Source organism: Symsagittifera roscoffensis, chromosome 3 (genome assembly GCF_963678635.1).
Source record: "Symsagittifera roscoffensis chromosome 3, txSymRosc1.1, whole genome shotgun sequence".
NCBI lineage: Eukaryota > Metazoa > Xenacoelomorpha > Acoela > Convolutidae > Symsagittifera > Symsagittifera roscoffensis.
This window is the reverse complement of record NC_087064.1, coordinates 31,427,377-31,449,302: the sequence shown is the minus strand read 5'-3', so window position 1 is coordinate 31,449,302 and position 21,926 is coordinate 31,427,377. Positions and strand designations below refer to the sequence as shown.

Sequence of the window (21,926 nt, the reverse complement as noted above, 5' to 3'; positions counted from 1 at the left end):
ACAAAAATATTATCAAAAATGTTACATGATCATAATCTAATTGAAATGTCTCTACGACTCAATATATCAGAACCTCGATACCGCACAATAATAGAACTACCAGGCATTGGAAGAAGACCTCGGACAAGAGACGATCTACGACTACGAAAGAACTTACCATTAAATTTCATGGTCGTACGGCAAAAGCCAGACCAAACTTTTATATTTAGGATTTTATTAACAAGGAATTTGATTTTCATTTCAAAACATAGAAACCTTGAAGAAAAATCTTCAATGATTATTACAAGCGCTAAATCCTTTTTACTATTGTACAATAGCGATTTATAAAAACATCTCAAATCGTTCCCTCTAAATCTGCAGTAAAATTGAAAAACTTATCTGAAAAATTTTATTAAAAGAAAAAATAAAAATAAGTTGAAATGATCATTAATTATTAGTATACAGAAATCATCCTGTCATCCCCCGCTTCATCACCTAAACATAATAGCAATCATTTAAACCACTAATATCATCAAACACTAAAATTTCTATCAAATAAATTTAAGTTTTCGTTAAAACCTTATCTAAATTTTTATCTTTCTTTCATCTCAATTTATTCAATCTTAAACTAGATCATCAGGGCTTCCCTTGGATCAAAAGAACAATTTTGTTCTCCCCCACCCAATAATAAAGTGTCTAACGACCTCAAACGTCGATTCACAACCCAACACTTTTTAAAGACCCAGGACTAATAGAAATTTTTCAATCACACTAACCATTCAAATTAAGCTAAACAGTGAAGAACTTCGGTTATTCATCCTTCACTTAATCTCCCCTCTTATCTGACCCAGGCTAAACCTTAAATCTTAGTAAGTATTAAAATAGTATCTAACGAACTACCTGTGTTCTAATTATACCTGAACCTTGTGGATCGATTTACTATTCTCCAACCCTTGAACACAATCACTACCCTTAAGTAAGATTAAGTTAGTTAACACCTTAACTTAGAATAGCCACGAGAAAGTAAAAATCATTCTTCGGAAACGATATATACTTTTCTCTCCAACCCTACATAACAGACCCAAGTTAGGCTGACCAAAAAAATTGTAGGGAATAACATTCTAGGATTTTAAAATCACTAATAACAACCTTGCACCCTTCATCCTAAACCTTATGTCATTAAACAATTTAGGAAATAAACAAACAATCGTACTTCACAATTGTAACATAAATAACGAAACATACGATCTTGTAATTACACCGCATAAACAAACAATCGGATATATTCGCACAAAACGCAAACAATAAAAAGAAAAATTTTAAGTAAGCAAAGACAAATTACACGAAAAAGATTTTCAAAGCGTAGAAACGCAGTCTCTGAATCAGAAGTCAGTGATTTAGATGCACTCTACAAACTAAAAAATACAGTAAATAAAAACCACCCATATCAAGATCATTTATACTTTTCTGATTCAGAAGCTACATCACATTCATCAAAACAGGGAAAAAGAAGAATAAAAAGGATATACAAAAATAAACCAGTGCGTTTATACAGTTGGAACGAACCAATCAGACAGATTGAACATTACGCACTGACAGTCATTAAACGAAAAAATGAGTCAAAGCCCAAGTGACGAAAGTCCAGACGAAGACACTGTCTTCCCATTTATCATCATTTCACTCACTGAAGACAGAGGACAAACACAGTTTTGTCATAATCTAATCGCAAATAAATTTGAACAAGGAATTAGCCCATGTAAAGCTGAATTCCCAGAAATAAAAATCAAAAGACAAATTGTCGATCATTACATAAAAACAATATGTAACTTAACACAACAATATGGAATTTACACCATAGCACTTAGTACAACTAGAAATTTTCATGGCAAATATGTTATCCAAACAGATGATGTCGATATAGAATTTTCAAAAGTATTTACAAAATACATTAAAAACATACAACTTCAAAACTCACAGAGAGCAAATTCAATTTTCACTAACGATATTTTGCAAATTATATAATTATTTATCTATACTAGAAAAAACAGAAACCGAAAGCACATCACCGGTTCCAACATCAAGACACACAAATGTAAGAAATGAAATTGCTGCAATCTCAGCGTTTTTAAACACAATCCGTTAAAATTTTTCAAATAACGAACTTTCACCAAATGTTAAACACGATTTACAAAAAATCTTAGCGTGGTTTATAATTGACTATTTTACCCACAATATAGGTTTAATTGCACAAGCAAGAAAAAATTTTAGACCCCAAAGTACAAATGATTACACTATCATTGCCGAACAATCAGATTACGTTTGGGACCCTGAATGGTCTCATCCTTTTTTTTTCTGAATATTCCAATAGATATCTCAAGTCAAGCAAATAGTACAATAACTATTCACAAAGATTATATAAAAGTAATTCCACTAACAATAGATGCAACACCTTTAAACTATAATTCATTTTTACCTGATAAAAGACAAAATAATAGTTTAAATTCAACTCTTGTACAACAAGAAAACTTAAATGGAACTCGAAATCTTACACAACAAGTTATTCAAACACCATCACATTTTATAAATGAAGAAATAGTTGAAACAATCGTAACAACTACACAACAAAATATTTCACCAATACATCTAAGCCTTACAACGCCAAAACCAAAGACTTCAATGTTACCCCAAGTAGCTTTGCAATCTACAGTTAAGCTCTCGGTTGCTCCAAAATATTCACATATGGACTACCAAACATTTAGACCAATGACGAAACCACCACAAAAACAAAGAATATTCACCAGAATTAATTTTTCAGAACACAATTATAACTATGTAAATAGATCGCAAACATCTAAACCTCCTCGTACAAATCAGCGTAATCGTTCATTTTCACAACGACAAAATCCCCAACAGCACACATCAATTTTCGTAAATTTTAATGATAACCCACGTATTCCAACAGACCTAAGTGAAAACTATCCATTTTTTCAACAGAATAAACATAATAAAAAACCTTACCGATATAAACAAAAAACACCTTACTATACACCTAATTAGCATTCATCAGATGATGACGAACTTCATTACCAAAACCATCAACAAAATTTTCAAAACCGAAGACCTCAGTCTTATCACGTAAATCAACCATATGATTTTGAACCATATACACGAACAACACATGCGACAACCTAGATCAAATTACGAACCTCAAAACAATAATTTTTATTCACAAAATCCAGTAAATACTGATTATTATCAACCAACGCAAATGCAAAACGAAATACCACTACCATATTATTTGCAACAACATGAGATAACAAAAAACCAACTGACAAATTTTTCACAAATGCCAAATGCCGCAGAATCACTACAAATGACTATGAGTCCATACCTCATGGGTGGATCATCAATAACATCAAGTAAACCACTAATGGTATTCACAGGCACAGACCCTGAATATTCTGTAGAAGACTATCTAAATGCAGTCAGAGCAAATTTAATTTTAAATATCGGACCTGAACCACTTACTACACCACTCCATCAAAAATGGATACATAAACGCATAGCGTTAATCGAAACAACACTTGATGGCGCAGCTCAGAAATGGTTTTCAGTTTTACCAATAGATATAAAAACAAATTGGAAAAGATTTACATAAGAATTTAACAAAAAATGTTTGATTCTGAAAGAAATAAACAACACCAAAGAGTTTTATGCAGCGAAATTCGCAGACTACCAAACGAAACAATTAAACAATTCGCAGTAAGAATCGAAACACGTTTTTTAAAGGCGCCTTCCGCGCGGAGGTGGAACTAAACGGGTTCGGTTTTTTGGGTCAGCCAGATTTCTGGTCGAATTCGGGCCTAGTTTGTTAAATGGAATACATATCTTTCGGGCCACTAGGTTTGTAAAATTTTGCTATCTTGCTACAGAAAACGTGCAAACACCGGGAATTAGTCCTGCGACCACTGCATTACTGATTAAACGTTTTAGCCTTATACTACTGAGTCTTGTTGTTAACTGAATTGTTTCCTTGCATATATATATTTATTCACTGATGTATGAACTGCTCCCTTAAAAATACAGCAAATAAAAGAACAAAAGAACAGTCTGCTGCAATTTTGGAAAAAACATTACTGGCGATTTCCAGTCTTAAGAGAAGTCGCTCGGTCAATTTTTGGTACTCGAACCTCAACCGATCACTATGTAAATAGATCGCAAACATCTAAACCTCCTCGTACAAATCAGCGTAATCGTTCATTTTCACAACGACAAAATCCCCAACAGCACACATCAATTTTCGTAAATTTTAATGATAACCCACGTATTCCAACAGACCTAAGTGAAAACTATCCATTTTTTCAACAGAATAAACATAATAAAAAACCTTACCGATATAAACAAAAAACACCTTACTATACACCTAATTAGCATTCATCAGATGATGACGAATTTCATTACCAAAACCATCAACAAAATTTTCAAAACCAAAGACCTCAGTCTTATCACGTAAATCAACCATATGATTTTGAACCATATACACGAACAACACATGCGACAACCTAGATCAAATTACGAACCTCAAAACAATAATTTTTATTCACAAAATCCAGTAAATACTGATTATTATCAACCAACGCAAATGCAAAACGAAATACCACTACCATATTATTTGCAACAACATGAGATAACAAAAAACCAACTGACAAATTTTTCACAAATGCCAAATGCCGCAGAATCACTACAAATGACTATGAGTCCACACCTCATGGGTGGATCATCAATAACATCAAGTAAACCACTAATGGTATTCACAGGCACAGACCCTGAATATTCTGTAGAAGACTATCTAAATGCAGTCAGAGCAAATTTAATTTTAAATATCGGACCTGAACCACTTACTACACCACTCCATCAAAAATGGATACATAAACGCATAGCGTTAATCGAAACAACACTTGATGGCGCAGCTCAGAAATGGTTTTCAGTTTTACCAATAGATATAAAAACAAATTGGAAAAGATTTACATAAGAATTTAACAAAAAATGTTTGATTCTGAAAGAAATAAACAACACCAAAGAGTTTTATGCAGCGAAATTCGCAGACTACCAAACGAAACAATTAAACAATTCGCAGTAAGAATCGAAACACGTTTTTTAAAGGCGCCTTCCGCGCGGAGGTGGAACTAAACGGGTTCGGTTTTTTGGGTCAGCCAGATTTCTGGTCGAATTCGGGCCTAGTTTGTTAAATGGAATACATATCTTTCGGGCCACTAGGTTTGTAAAATTTTGCTATCTTGCTACAGAAAACGTGCAAACACCGGGAATTAGTCCTGCGACCACTGCATTACTGATTAAACGTTTTAGCCTTATACTACTGAGTCTTGTTGTTAACTGAATTGTTTCCTTGCATATATATATTTATTCACTGACGTATGAACTGCTCCCTTAAAAATGCAGCAAATAAAAGAACAAAAGAACAGTCTGCTGCAATTTTGGAAAAAACATTACTGGCGATTTCCAGTCTTAAGTGAAGTCGCTCGGTCAATTTTTGGTACTCGAACCTCAACCGATCACTCAGAGCGAGATTTAGCATGCGATCAAACATTGACTAATAGACGATCATCTCTCGCGGCCGACACAGGGGAAGGTCTTCAAGTAATGTATTCTGCTGCCAAGCACCGGAACATAAAATGAAGTTGCTGATTGATAATTGGGAAAAATTGCTATTCCGTTGTTGAAATGAAAAGCTTTTTTTGTAAAAAGAAAGAAAATATTCGGGCAAAATCTGGCAAACGTTTTCCGACGTTAATTTATCGGGCATGTCTTTTTTTAAACAACGGGTTTGGGCCCAGATCGGGCCTCAAAAGTTAGGCTCGAGTCACTACTGCTTCGGCGCCAATATAAACTTATTTTGAAGGGGAGTGCACGCCAAAGAGAAACGCGAATGTTTGGTCAAACATCTCCAAAAATGTCTAAAAACGGCACTTTCAGACAGTTTTTTTTACGTTTGGTCAAAATAAAGTATTTATAGTGATTAAGGAGTGCTCAAAAAAGCATTTTAGTCAAGTTAAAAGATCAAAAAAATTCGACATCTCCCTCCCCTCGAGAAAGTCCTAGATCCACCCTGAGTGCATTATCACGACCCGGTAGCCCACACATTTGGCATTTTCAATTACAAAGTCTGGTCCTGTTTCATCGGCCTCCTACAGATTCCAAACAAATGCGATTTCCGTTAAAAACAATCGAGTATATCTAACCAAAGTTTGGTTGGAGAGAAGTTTATTTGAGCGCAGTAGACACTTTTGATTGCCTCGTTTGTGCCAATGATTTTCAGACAACAAAAAGATCAATTTTCTTGTTTTTTTTTTCTTGAAAGCAACCCGGCGTTAAAATTTTACTTAATATAAGGATTTCTCTAAAATTTCAATGTGTTCTCCGCTTTTTTGGTCAAAAAAAGATATTTATTCAAATAATTTTTGACTAAACAACAAAGCTACACTCAAAAAAAGTTAAGGTAAATATACCTTGAAAATACCATAAATCACCTTAACAATTAAGGTAAATTTGCACTTCCCTAAAAACACCCTCCCTAATTTATCTTACCGCATTGGAGTTCCATGAATTAAAATAAATGTTAATTGAGTTTCCTTGTCATTGTCCACAAAAATGAAAACAAATCAATTATAATCAATTAAAAATGGATTATAATGTTACTGTTTTTTGAGGCAACATATCTTTTTTTCATCCCTTATAATCAATTTATTTTCACTTTTGTAGACACTGACAATGAAACTTAGTTATAATCGATTTTTTCCACTTCACTGAGATGCGAATTTCAACACACATTGAGTCTTTTCTACGTTTTAAAGTTGGTTACGTTGGTTACTTGTTGTTCAATTGTATTTTTTTCTACCTTTGATATTTTTGTTAATTTTTATATTTATCAACATTACCCCCCTAGCGTTTGTCCATTTACAAGAAACCCCCTCCCCCAACGTAACGTGTTCAGGTGGGGGTGGGTTCAGGTGTTCAGGTGGGGGGTGGGTTCAGGTGTTCAGGTGGGGGTGGGTGTAGGAGTTCAGGTGGGGGGTGGGTTCATGTGGGGAGGGGGGGTTTGCTCAGGTGGTGACTGTTCATGTGGGGGATTGTTCAGTTGGGGGGTTGTTCAGGTGGAGGGGGTGTTCAGGTGGGGGAGGGGGTGTTCAGGTGGGGGGAGGGAGCAAAGGGGCAAACGTTAAGGGAATTTAAGGAGAGCAGAGAGTCAGACGTTGGGGGTGGGGGGGGGGGGGAGCTTAACGGAATCTTTTTGCAATTTGAGTTTAGGTTTCGAAATGGATTAGTCTAGGCCGTACACTCGCTTTGCAAAGTTTCCGCATCACTCACTTGATAAATGCTGAAATGAAATTTTGCACGACGCGCGAAACAAAAATAAAGTGGAAAAAAATCCATTTTAATGTGATTTCCTACTTATTATAAAATCCAATATAATGGATTTAAAATGAATTATAATGCATTTTGTTTCGGCAAGAAAAAATGGAATTAAATCCATTTTTAGTCCAATTTTGTTGTCTGAACGTAACATGGGATTCGATTATATTTACAACATTATAGAACGCTAAATTCCATTGTAATTGATTTGTTTTCACATTTCTTAAATAGGGGTTAAAACACATGAAAAGTTTGCTTTAAATCACCTTAAAGGTTAAGGTGTATCAGCCTTAAAAAACACCTCAAACAAATTTTTAAACTGGTAAATTTATAAAAATTTGTAAATTTACCTTACGAATTTACCTTTAAAAAGTATGTAATTTACTTATATTTACCTTGACCTTATCTACATTTTACCATACATTGGGTTTATATTAGTGTTAAGTTTTTCAAATTGCTTGCTTATCTGAAGTTATTTTTGTATTTTTGGACCAATTCACAAAAGTAATTGTCGATCCCAGCTTAAGATTTCTCTAGGTTAAGTACACTCGAAAGAAATAAAATCGTAATAACTGATTTCAACTAGTTAGTTCTTGCGAATGATCGCCATTCTTTTTTGTCTCTTTTTTCATTGTCTCTTATAGAGGTCAAAGTAATGATAACATAAATCTCACATTACTTTTGTTACTGTATTATTCAGGCTCCAACTCTGTATATCTTCTTGTTGCATTTATACAGGGTGTTTCAAATAAACTGTAATGTTATAAAAGCTTCTCATTTCATAACTGTTGATCAGTTCGACTTCAAATTCGGTGATATTATGTAGAACAGGCGGAGATTTGATAAAACTCAAAAACTGCGTTGATGAATTGAACTCGATAGTGAAACCCCGCGATTTTCCAACTATTTCACGCTTCCACGCAACAAAAAATTTTTTAAACTATTTGTTCATACGTAAATGAAAACAACGAAATGGTTTTCAAAGTAAACGAAGAAAAACGGATCATTTGTTTGTTTGCAATTTATGAATCCCCAACTGAAGTTCGGAGAAGATATATCAATGAATATTACATTGCCCCACGCGTTGCGTCAACACTTCAACTTACGCAGTTTATCAGAGTGTGGAAACGGTTCCAAGAAAGAGGCGGGTTATCGAAATTTCAAGGGCAGCATCGAAAAGGAACGGGGTTACCAGGAACCGATGAAGCGAATGCCAGTATTATAAGACACTTTGATTTTCATCCTAAAGATTCAATAACTAAAGCAGCAGCTGATTTGGGGTTGAGCCGCACCACAACTTGGAGATAAAATTACGTTTTATAAAATGACAGTTTATTTGAAACACCCTGTAGTTCCTTACTTGAATGATCCATCGTATTTACGTGTGTATCGCAGAGCGCAAAATTTCATCACGTCTGACATTGCGTCTTCATTCATATACTTAGAGAAACAGTGAGCAAGTTGATTCTCTGAATTGACAAACAGTAAATTTATGTCCTCAAAACGTTCAAGTGATCTGCCTTGGGCAACTGCTTCGATTCTCAATTTTTATTTCGTGGAGTTGAATATGGTCAAATACTCTGCCGTTCGAACACTCATGCTCTCAGTAAAATCTCTGAAGTATTTGAAGCTCGTGCTCGGCCATTCCAATCAATCATTCGTTTATTCTAGTTTATTCGACGTTTGTCTTGCTGCATTTAATTTTGCCTCACATATGTCGCTCTTGACCCGGTTGATCGTTTTAGGCGACCAGTTAAATACGGGTATTGCAATCAAAGTTTGTCCTCTGATCGATCCCATTTGTGCCATAGTAACGCATCTCGCAAATCTGGCATCTACATACGTTTCCATTTCTAGCATTCCATTAATTGGTATTAACAACTTTTGAGAACCGTCCCTCTTGCCTCTATGGGATCGATTGTTCAATGCTGACATGCAGTCATTAAACTTTTTAGCCAAGTCTCGTCTTGACAGCGTAGTTGCCCATTGTAATTGGTCTATTACACTTCCGGTCATCGCGACTCTTTCTGGTGTAATTCTTTGTTCATCGGCTCCTACTATGCTGTCAATAGTTTCAACCTCACCCCTTTTTGACTCTGTTCGTGTCGATATAATTCTTCCAAAGTGATTCCTTCCTCGATAACTTGCTGTCCGTGTTTTCTCTCAAAGATATTCAAAGTTTTTCAATGGGTCCCGTGAAAATAGTAGATAGCACAATGTTCATTTTTAAAGGATCCGGCAAATATCATGTCATCTACGTAAAGGGCAAGTAGATCAAAGTTTTGTCAGGACGAAACCTTATAGATTCCAATTAGTTTCCAGTTTCATCTTTTAGTTTGGTTGAAACTTCGTTTTCAAAAAAGGTCAAATATAACTTCAAGAAAAAATTGATTTAAAAATTCTTCTTATGAATTTTAAAAGCTAAGTAGAAATTACTGTAACTTTAATGACAGTGTTCGCTATAAGTAGTGCCACCTCAGGCACAAATTTTTTTATTCGTTAAAGTTTTCTTTTGCAATTTTCAAAAACAAAGTTTCAGCCAAAATAAGGCTAGCTCGTTGCGCGAAAAAATTTACTTAAATTTTTAAAATAGTTTGATAGTTTAAATTGGTTTGATAGTTAGAACTGGTTTGCAATCAGCTCCTTGTTTCCAAGCCTGCCATTCAAGCGATGATTTTAAATCAGTTCAACTTGTTGAGATGCTGGAAATCTTTCGCAAAAAAAGAAGATTTTTCCGCCAAGCCTTACGCATCAAACATTTTATTAAGGATCAATGAAAACCACCTCAAATGGTAAAGCTCGAAGAACAAAAGCTACAAACTGTTCATTAATGTGTTCTTGAACGTGAATCATGAAAAAAAATGATGAAGCTCCAATAAAAATTTAAAGACGTATTTTCAAGCGTTAGAACGCTTATGAATCTACACTTCCTGACAACTTAGCATATAAATTTTGAAAATATATTTTTTTTATCGCATGGATCTTGATTCTCATTTTCATTGAACTTAGAGTTGCTATTGCGATTGACTGCGTGACCTTGTTGCTTAAGATATGAGGAACTATTGACTTGATGTGATTTATTCGTCCGATCCACCAAATTAAACTACTTTCTGAAAGTTGCAACTATATTTTCAAATTACACAACACTGCTCGTTTTAGAGGGAAGTACTGAATAATCCGACTGCCTTTTAAAATCTATCTAGCAGTAACTACATGGAAAAGTCAATAAAATAATTTCAATGATTTTTTTTTATTTGAGATTTTTGTGAAAATCATCCTCCCACACGCCATATAAATAACAAAGTGATAAATTTTGCTCCTAGTAAAAATCAACTATGGCAAATAGGCTTCCTTCAATTAATTTGGAACAACTTCTACGACGGATTAAATCTCCGCTTACGCGTTGATAGCGCGAAACATATCGCGCGTTATTTGTCCCAAATTGGCCAAATGGCAATATTTAAACTCCCATAACATTAGGAAAAGAGATAACAGTTAGATTATCTTTTTAATTTTAAGCTCACGACAAGAAGACTGTTTGAATGATCTAATAAAAATCTCGTCAAAAATGGCTAGTTGAAAAGTTTTATATTTTATTTTGGTTGACACTGTGTTTTCAAAAATTGCAAAATTTAATTTTAAGAAAAAAATAATTTCAAAAAAATAATTTCAAAATTTAAGTAGAAAAAAAAAACAAAAAACAACTTTAATGACAGTGTTTGCGATAAATAGTGCCACCTCAAGCAGAAGACTTTTACTAACATAATTTTAGTGACATTGTTTGCTATAAATAGTGCCACCTCAGGTATAAAAGCTTTTTTTTTCTTTAAAGTTTTATGTTTCATTTTTCAAAAACAAAGTTTCAGCCAAAATAAAAAATATACTTGGAAAATAACTGGAAACTATGTGGTTTTGATCTGATGCGTTTGATTGTTTGCTAAAGCTTAGTGCAAAGGTTGCAAATTCAACTAAACTATGTTGCTTAATTTGAATAGAGGCAAGCTGAAAAATAGAGGCAAGCTGAAATAATTTGAATAGAGGCAAGCTGAAAAATCTTGATAACTTCTTGCTTATAACAAAAACCGCAGAAACTACAAACTTCGAAACAAGAAACTCAGAAATATAACTCGATCCAAATCTGAAAGTTTTTCGCAAAAACTCAGTTTAAGTTTCGTTGAGATTCTTTTATTTAAAAATCAAGCGTATGCTCTGGTTATTGTTGTCCTGAGCTTAGATTTGAAATAATATTTCATATTATTCTTTTTTCGTATTGTTATGGGGGTTTAAATATCGCCATTTTGGGCAAATTTTGCCAACTAACGCGCAATATAATTTGCGCAATTAACGCGTAAGATTTATTTGGTCTTAGAAATTGTTCCAAATTGGTAGAAAAAAATTTGTTTGCCATAATTGATTTCTTGCTAGGAGCAAAATCTATCAATTTCTACTTTATATGACGTGTTGGGTTATGATTTTCACAAAAATCCCATATTTAATTTTTTTCATTGGGATGCTGCCCCATAGACCTTAAAAGGCAGTCAGAACATTCAACGCTTCACCCTGATACGAGGAGTTTTGTTCAAATTAAACAACACTGCTGGTTATAGAAGGAAATACTGAATAATCCAACTGCCTTTTGAAATCTATGGAGTTGTAATAACGTGGAAAAATTTATATAATGAATAGAATGAAATTTTTGTTTTTAATTTAAAATTTTATGTGAAAATCAATCTCCTAAACTCAATATAAATTAGCTAGTGATAAAATTCGGCAAATAAGCTTCTTACAACCAATTTGAAACAATTTCTAAAACGGAATAAATCTCCGCTTACGCGTTAATAGCGCGAATTATATCGCGCGTTAATTGTCCCAATTTTGCCAAAATGGCAATCTTTAGAACCACTTAATTTTACAAAAACAATCAAAAGTAAGCAATTTTTTTCAAATTTAAGTTCATTACAACAATAACTTTTGAAAGATATTGAATTCCGTCAAAAAGGGTACTTAAAAAGTCGAAGTTTGTCTGAAGAAAAAAAACCAACCGAGCACAAACATACCATTAGTTTCGTTACGAAAATCAAAACAACAAAACTGCTCGTATCAGGACGAAGCCTTGAATGTTAATGCTGTCTTTTAAAATCTTTACAGCAGTATTAACTTGAAAATATTAAATGTAATAAACTAAAATGAAAACAAAATAACGTTTTTAAAATTGAGATTTTTTTGTAAAAATCATCCGCCCACACGCCATATAAAGTGCAAAATGATAAATTTTGCTCCTAGCGACAAATCAATTATGGCAATTAAGTTTCCTTCAACCAATTTGAAATGATTTCTAAGGCGAGCTAAATCTCCGCTTACGCGTGAGTAGTACGAATTATATCGCACTGTAATTGTCACAAGTTGGCAATCTTTAAACCCCAAAAACTCTACAAAAAATGATCACTGGTAAAAATTTATTTTAAAAAATTAGGTTCAAGACATCGATATTTTTTGAATGATAAAAAACTTCGGTCAAAAATGGCTAGTTTATAAGTCAAAATTTAACTGAAGAAAAAAGCCACCCCGAGCACAAATATTCCGTTACTTCCGTTATGAAAAGCAGGATAACTAAACTGCTTGCTTCAGGGCAAAGTTGTGCATGTATCGATTGCTTTTTAATTCTATGGAACAGTAATAACATGAAAAAAATAAATGTATTAAAATAAAGTGAAAAAAAGTTTTTGAATTTGAGATTTTTTGTGAAAACATCCAACCACACGCCTATAAAGTACAAAGTGATAAATTTCTCTCCAAGTAACACATCAATTATGGCGAAAAAGCTTCCTGCAACCAATTTGGAACAATTTCCAAGACGATTGAACTTCCACTAACGCGTGAATAGTACGAAATATATCGAACTTTAATGGTCCCAAATTGGCTATCTTTAAACCCCCACAATTTTACGAAAAAGGATCACAGTTGAAATATCTTTGAAATTCAGCTCAGGAGAACACTACCTTTTGATTGATAAAAAAACTCTGTGATAAATGGCTAGTTAAAAAGTCGAAATTTGTCTGAAGAAAAAACCATCCCCAGCACAAATATTCCGTTACTTTCGTTACGAAAGTCGGAAAAAAAACCAAATATGGGTGGCGTGGAGTCGAAAAGAGCGTAATATCAAAACTACTATGTAAATATATGTTCGGTATGTAGGTTGTGACGACTTCGAGAACTGCACTGGATACCAGAAATGTAGAGAGGGGCGATTTGATGGTGTGTATAATTTAACTTCATATGAAATTTATTGTTTTGTTCCTGTGGTCTTTTTCTCTTCAGCTTCAAAATGATTTTTGGATTCTATAAAACCAAAAAAAAGAAGCACAATAGCGATGCATTAGCTGATTGACCGATTCCTCCCAAGAAATTAATAGTGCAGTTCTACCCTGTCATTTGCGGCCGACCAACTCTCACAATTTTCTGAAGGTGCCTTGACGCCCAAAAGTACTAACGATTTTGAAGGAAGAGCGCAACACCAAAAAAAACTTCCCGAAAAGGATTAAAAAGGGGTTTTTCTCCAAAAAAATTACGTACAGAGAGAGAAATATTCAGGGCAGGGTCTTGATGATAGATAATCTCACTTTTTGGGGCCTTTTTTTGATTTCGATTTTTAAAAATAATTTGAGTTGGTAAACCCAGTGTTCCAAAACAAAATAAAAATTTTTATTTAAAATTATAGACTACACCGTAAACTACGCAGAAGCCGAACAGTTTAACATAGAGTATTGCGACGAGATCACTGGAAATTTCCACTGTGACGTCGGATACTACACGAACGCCACGACTCTTATCAAAGAGCAAGCCGTCTGCAAAGACTTCTGTCCCCCTGGCAAGACGGACAGCAGAAGTTGTTCGGCTCTCAGAGAAGATTGCGCCGAATTTTGTCATATTGAAAATGTGGATTCGAGTAAAGATGAAAATTGGTGCAATTTGGAACAAAGAAGTTGTGTCTGTAAAAAAGGGTACAAACAACCAAAGTAAGAATTTTTCAGTTTTCTTTTTTGGCTTTTTTCTTAAATCTAAAAGAACTAAATTAAGCTGCAAGATGACTGTTTTGTTTGTTTTCGAGTAACCTCAAATGTTATTATTCGAAGCCTGATATCTTTCAATTGTCATTTTTTCTCAAAAATGGGAAACTTTTCATCCGAAGTTGAAAATTTTTAAACCTTCCAGTTCTGAGTCTCTTAATATTTGAATAAAACGATGAATTGTTTTCAGCTGTGAAAAGTGTCCGCCAGACAAAACTGGTGACAACTGTTCCAGAGATTGTAAAATAGAGTGTGGCAATGTTGCAGGTGCCACTTGCGACGGACCTACATGCCTATGTCCTCCAGGCTACCAAAATCAAGCAAGTTCCAAAAACTCTGGAATCGATAACAAAACGGATCAAACGATATCAAATATAAAAAATAGAACAAATAGTCCCCAAATGTCTCAGCAATATGTAGTGAAAGTTTCAAAATACAATTTTAAAAAAAAAGAATATCCGAAGGTGAAAAAAAATAATCAGTAAAATAGTTTTTAGGCTAATCAATGCAGACAATGCGACAATGGATTTTACGGCCAGGACTGTGCGGGAACCTGCATCAGTTCTAGGGAGGATGCATGCTACGAAGCTCACAGTTTCAGTCGTCTTAGTCCCGAGAAATGCGACAAAGTGACGGGTAAGTCTGAAAAGATTTTTGATTCCTTGAAATCATCCTAACATCATCTGATGGAATTTACTCTCACACAATAAAAACAATCTTTGGGATCTTTGTGCCGAAGAAAAATTAGAATATAAATTTTCGTGAGGCCACAATGCGCACTGTTTTGTCGTACCATGCGACAATTAGTACCAGGGACACTTTTCACCGTCTTAATTGCTCTGGAAGAATGCATATCAGTTTTCAAATAGCAATTTGCACCCCTAAACAATCGCTCTGGGGCTGAATGAAGTTGTGTGCTTGCCAATCCAGAGAAACGAACTGTTAATAAGATGCGAGAGGGATTTTTAGCTAACGACTGTTGCTTGATGCCAACGTCGCACTCTGTCAATCGACCGCGTTTATAAACTCTACCTAATGTTCCTTCCGACCAGATGTCGTTTTCGATGAACTGTCGCCTTTCTTTGCTGCAAGTTTTGCGAGTAAAAAAAACTGTTATCTCACAAAGATTTCCTCTCTAAAAATGACAGAAAATCGAGAAATTTTTTTTAATTAATAAGGTAATAATGACTTGGTCCGATCAATCTGTAATTCTTGCAAAGCAGCCGACTATTCGTGTTGTAGATACTCTTTTGACTCAGTTCAGTTGTATTTGAACAGTTACGGTGGTCATAACTTTCTGCACCACTTGCGCCGCAATCTGGTAATCTTGTTGCTTCGACCACTGAAAGTGGGGAAGAATTTTGTTTTCGGGTGCGTTCTAGTTTTTTGTTACCTTTTTCTTTTTTCTGTCTTCACGCAAAATCAGTTACCAGAAAAGTATTGGACTGGATTGACTGATATATCACGATGAAGCCCTCTCAGTCGTGATTTTAACATTACAAAACAGAAAACCGAGAAAAACCGGTTTTCTGTTTTAAATGTTCAAACCACGACTGGGAGGGCTTCATCGTGATATATCAGTCGATCCAGTCCGATAATTTTGTGGAATCCAATCCGATAATTTTGAAAAAATTTTTGTTCGAGCGAACAAAGCGAACGAGCATGCTTGAAATCAGAGGATACGTTTTTACTTAAATAAACCGTGGCAAATTAGTTTTACTCCAATAAAATTAGCTTTCAATTTTTTTTCAACGCTTTCTTGGTAATGAGCTTCAAACGTTTGTGGTCGACAATGTGCTCGGCTTTGAAAGCCAAAACATAAAGTGAGCATCTCGACCCGATTAAGTGCGAACCTCCAAATCTGTACTTTTTTCTTTTTTGAAAAAGAAAAAGGGAGCTGCATCTTTTTAAGGGAGCTGCATCTGTGTACCTGGATTTGACCCCGCTGAGAACTGTCAGTCAGCGTGCAAAGAGTTCATGTGGGGTGGAGGCGAGGACAATTGCCAGTCCTGCTCATGTAAAAACCTCATGGAGTGCGACAGAATTACGGGAGAATGTCTGTAAGTTATTAAGCAATTGTACTGAAGGAACGCTTCAAAACAAAAAAATACACGGGGTTTAAGTTTCCAAAACTTGGATCACAGTTAAAAAATTAAAACACTTCGAGTCATTAGCCAGGGAGCTAGAACATGATAAAATTCTAAGTTTCTAAGCATCGATTCTATCCTCTTTTCCAAATCAGTTTCTTTGGTGGAGGTAAATGTAATAACTTTGTCATACCGCTGTGTAATAGATGTTCTAGAATCCGAACTGACTGGCTATATAAATGCATACTTGGTTCTGTCTAGGAAAGATAACTGAACCCAATACTGAATTCAAGGCAACTGAGCGATTAAGCTCACCGATATGTTCTGTCCATATTGGTCTGGGCCATCTGTTTGGCCTCCAAAAAATAAGTATATACATGTAAAAAGACATCATAATAATTTACGCCAATCCGGCCGGATGACACTCCCCTCTCTTCAAAATTGCGTCACTGTAGGAGTAATTTCGAATTTTATGTCACTGTTGGCAAGGAGTTTTATAGTCCTCGTGGGACTTGTGGGATACCATGTCTATGACGTTGATGGTGTCGTTGTCCTTCGTCTTTAGTTTAATCGTTTCGAGGAATTTCATGCACGCCGCAAATTCCTGTGAATCCTTCTGGAATCCCATTTCATGGATCAGGCTCTTGATGCTCGAGTTGCTCCTGTGTTGTTTTTCTGGGGACGCTAGAGCAAAATTCTGTGGGAAGTCTTTTGAAGTTGTCCGTCGCGTTTTTGTGGATTTCTCATCGGTTCTATTGTTGCGGGCTGAGGAGTTGTTTTCTTTTCTTCTAGTCGTTTGGGAGAGGCTGCTGTCGTTTCGGAAGCTGTAGAGAACCACCGGTGACTTGACGAAGGATCCGATTCCTTCGTTTGCTTCCTGTCTGTCTCTCTGAATGTCATTCCCCTTGCTTGTTTGGGGTTTGGCTTTCCGCCCGTCCGTTTTCCAGTTTGTTGTTTTGTCGTTATATTCTACTCTGTTGTCTCCGCATCTTTTTGGTTTGGTTTCTCCTTTCGGGACAATATCTTCGGAAGTCAGGCCTTTTCATCTTCTAGGAACACTTCATGTTGTGGCGCGTTTGGCTGCTCAAAGTCTACGAAACGCAAGAGTGGACCAATTCTTCTAGCCGATTTGTATGCCACATAATCACTGAGTTGTGAAGGTCTACAGGGTCCTTACATTTTTGAGACTGGTACAAATGCGAAACCGCTGTTTCTCAGTAAGCGAGATTGTTTTACCAGAGTTTGTACCCAAGTTTTACCAGAGTTTGTGCGGAAAGTATGTTGAAATTCTACCGTCGATGTTTCGTTCTTTTGCTCAATGTCCCAGGATCTTTAACTTTTGATGCCCCTCGCTCTTTTTTTCGGACTACCTATTGTATGCGTTTCTTAATGTTAGTTTCCACCTGTTTTTGGGTTCTTTTTATCTTAAATTAAGGGTTCCACTTTCCTTAGCTAGGTAATGTCTGGTTCTCACACCGGTACTACTCGACGGTTCTCGGAAATTTGTAAAAGGCCGTCATTTTATCTTGACTTCACTCTCGGACCATCATTGGAGGTCGTGCATGATTTCTGGCGGGAGAAGATGATACATCAGGTTTTTCCGATAATGGTGTGTTGGTGTACGTCCCATATGTGCCTCAAATGGTGAAATTTTACTAGTTTTGTATAGTGTTATTTTTGATGTTTTTATGATTTTGGCGACGTTTGATGCTTATTTTTAAGGCGAAGTATATCCAAGAAGTTTTGTGTCATTAGATTTGCAAAAGATCGGGAGCCTTTCTTGGCTCTAAACGTTTGTACTTGATAACACCTTAAATTTCTGTGGGCCCCATTCTTTGATATGTACCCCTGCAGTATATCTTTTTTGCTCTATCTGTCGTTGTGTTTGATACTAGTTGTGCTGTTGGGAATTTTGACCGTTTATCTACTACAACCAAAATGTAAGCGTCTTTGTGTAATTCGTCCTGGAGAAGCGCGGCGAAGTCTAGTTATGCTTTTTCATTTGGTTCGAATACGTGCTTCATTTGGAACGACTTTCCTTATACAAGTTTTAATGTTTACCATGTTGGTTTTATTGTTGGCATTTCTGGTCGATCTCTACAATTGTACGTTGGATGTGATGGGACCACATGTTCTCACATAGGTCGTGCGTGGCCGCTGCTACGGGATGGATTAGTTGGAGACTGTCCTGGATGGTTTGAAGTAGGGCAGTTGCAGAGGAATGATGATCCGGTCATCAATCAGTAGACAGCCATCCTTTACATGTAAATGGTTCCTAACGTTGTATCAGTAACCTCCTCCGACTCCCGCTTTTGAACAAAAATGTGAATCGGCTTGTCTCTGCCTTTGAACGCGGCTACGAATTTCACACGGATTACCTGTTGCAATTTTTTTTCCGATGTCCTCTTCTGCTTCTGTTGCTGTGGCTCGGTCTCTGTTTCTACCACGCTTGCAACAATTAGTTCGTGACTGGCTTCGAGTTGTGTTCTGGAAAAGGTCGGTGGTGCTTCATTCTGTGCAAGGTTGTTGTGAGAGATTCTACTAACACAATTTTTGTATAATTTGTTTCCCTCTACTGTCAAATGTTTTTGTGATTGTACTTTGTTTCGCTGTATTATGTTTGTGTTTGTGAGTGTTTGGGTTTCCGATTCCTTTTTTGTTCAGCTCAGTTTGGGTTCCTTTCGTTTTTGGGTTTCCTTGGTTTTTGGGTTTCTGATCCTGTCGGCTGCTTTTTCCGTTGAAGATGGGTGTTTCGGGCTGTAATTTCTGTCAGGTGTGGTAATCATGGACAAGTTTCTTGCCGTTTCTTGATGTTTGTTGATCTCTTTATGAGAATTTGTTTGTGGGCTATTTGTAAACACGGTTTTTGGGAATGCTTGAGTTCTCTTGTTCGGGATTAACTCTCTAGCATCTTGAATGTTTTGTGGCGGACTTGGTGTCGTTGAATGGGTATTCCAGATCTAATAAGTGGTTGACATCGTCTTTTTGGGCCAGCATGGCTGGGACAGGCTCTCTTCTCTGTCGGGTTCAGCCTTCCACAGTTTTTACGGGTTTCGCCCTCGTTGAGTTGTATGTTGTGGTTTAGAGGAACTTCCTCATCCTCGGGACCTTGCGATGTCGGGTATGAATCTCCTTTGTATCCTTTTGTTTTGTTTTGTCGTCTCAATTCGTCGAAGTTGGCCTCCAATGTTTTGATGCATCTTATATAATTTTGTTCTTTTAGATTTTTTGTTCGCTGGTTTCCAAGTGTTCGATTGGTCAAGTGACTGTTTTTTGTTTTGAACTGAATTACCGCTTTTATTATGTTTGGGTTGTTCGAAGTGCACTCGAGATATCAATTGAACTTTTGAATTCCTTTTGTTTTTCGCTTGCTTTGTGATCAGCCGATTTGGAGCTGGATTCTGGTTGGCTAGTTTGCTGTGTATGACGTTGTCAATCAATTCAAGATTGGAGATCAACAAGTTAATTGACGCCAAAACACATTTTTCAACATACTCGCTGGGGATAGTACTAATCCTAACAGTTTTTTGGAAATATAAACCCTATTTTTGTTCCTGCCAAGTCTTTTAAATCAAAAGTAAATGGGATTAATCTACCAATTCACCTAGTGAGCCTGCTTTGGCTAGTCTTTGATAGTTCGCTGGCTTTTAATGCGCTGGTTAAAGCTTGGTAGTCTGTGATGATGGTGAAATTTTTTGGCGTATAAAGGTTATTTGAAATGTTCAATCGCTCACACGGCCCCTAATAATTCTAACTCGTTTACGGAGTAATTTACTTCTAGGGAATTCAAAATGCAAATGTTACTGCTACCCAAACCTCGTCGGTGAATTGTTCAAGGGCAGCTACTTACCCAAAAGTAGATGATTCACCTACAACACGAAATTTAGGATGTCATGGATTGCGTATGTGTTACAGCTTCCAATCCAAACTTTGGTGTTTGTCTGATTTTTTTTGCAACTGTTTCAGTGCACATGCAGTTTTTGCGAGATTTGGTATGTATCTTTTATAGTTGTTTGAATGTTTTTGGTGCAGTGAGCTTTTGTATTGCATCTGTTATAGAAATTAATGGTGAGGGGGTGCTGTCGCTACTTGTTTTGTAGCCAAGCCATTCTATCTAACTGCATGCGAATTTGCTTTGCTAAGTTTTAGTCGTTTAGTTTTTTCAACACCTTATGTAACAAGTTGTTACAAAGATATGTCTTCAAGGTAGGCATATGTTTTTTTCAGAATTTGTGAGTGGGAAGTCTATAGCCTTTTGTAGTTTCGCCAACGTATCCGTCAGATCATGAAATCCCGTTTGGAATTGGTTAGTTCCCGTAGCTGTGCCCCCAATTAGGCTGAGGTGGCCTTGATTTCTTTTTTCCACGTCCAGAGGGATTTGTGATTTTGTATAAGGTAGATCCAGTGTCGAGATTTTTTTGGTTTTTCTTCGGTCTTAATGACTTGTACAATTTTGTCGATTAGTAGTTTGATGTTGGGCATTTGATATTTATTTTTGTGGATAAATGTTTTGATTTTCCTCGAATCTAGTGCTAGCATGACTTTTTTGTTTCTTTTTACCGTTATGACGATTGGGCTGAGGAACTAATTATCCAATTAATTATCTAGTTTTTTGTTGTGCTTTTGGTCTATCAGCTTGTTTAATTCCGCTTGTACTCGTTCTCGTAGATGTATTGGTACTCGTCTTTCTTTTTGTTGAGGTGGGTTGAGGTCTTTTATGAATTGGGTTCGCATTATGTTGTTTTTTGTTTTCCCGATTCGAACACATAGTTATTGAAAATTTTCTTCAATCCAGGTTTTAAGATTGTCGTCTGATGCTTCTTCGTTTTCGTGGATACTCAGGACTTGGTTATGTTTTGTTTTGTTTTTTACTAGACTGATGCCGGTTTTTGGTAACATGTTCAGCCCGGTGATATTGGTTTTTTAGTCGTCTACAATGATGAATGGTGCAGATTGAATGGTCCGTCCTCCGGATACTACGGCGATGATTAGATGTTTTTTAAGGAATAAAGTATTTTTCATTGTAAGAGGCGAGGTTTCGGGCGGCGTCCTCCGGCGTCCACAATATGACCCTTTAGATCATCTTTCTAAATGTCTATCGAGTTTGGTATTTCGAATGCTTCTGAAATCTCCGAAATTGTAAAATTCTCTTGTGGGATTTTTGCCCGGCCGTTTGTTGATGTAAAATTCTGCGTACGCCACTGGGTCGTTGTTGTTTTCGTTTTCACTGATGATTTCTTCCTTTTTGTCTTCCCGTCGATTCTGTTTGTCTCTTGCTGGTAGTTAACATTTGTTAATCTGCACACTTTTGCGAAGCGACCGCGTTTAGCGCGTTTTGTGCATTTTAGTCTCGTGCTGGACA

General features: G+C 36.0%; 1 protein-coding gene across 1 annotated transcript in view; it reads left to right on the top strand.

The window, feature by feature from the left end:
- The window catches only part of LOC134841665 (multiple epidermal growth factor-like domains protein 10), a 40,575-nt gene that overhangs the window by 18,049 nt on the left and 600 nt on the right, over positions 1–21,926 (top strand). Inside the window, exons 3-7 of the mRNA XM_063857701.1 lie at positions 13,606–13,665; positions 14,129–14,426; positions 14,668–14,797; positions 14,975–15,113; positions 16,390–16,537. Coding sequence (XP_063713771.1) covers positions 13,606–13,665; positions 14,129–14,426; positions 14,668–14,797; positions 14,975–15,113; positions 16,390–16,537 — 775 coding nt within the window. The remainder of the gene's footprint in view (positions 1–13,605; positions 13,666–14,128; positions 14,427–14,667; positions 14,798–14,974; positions 15,114–16,389; positions 16,538–21,926) is intronic.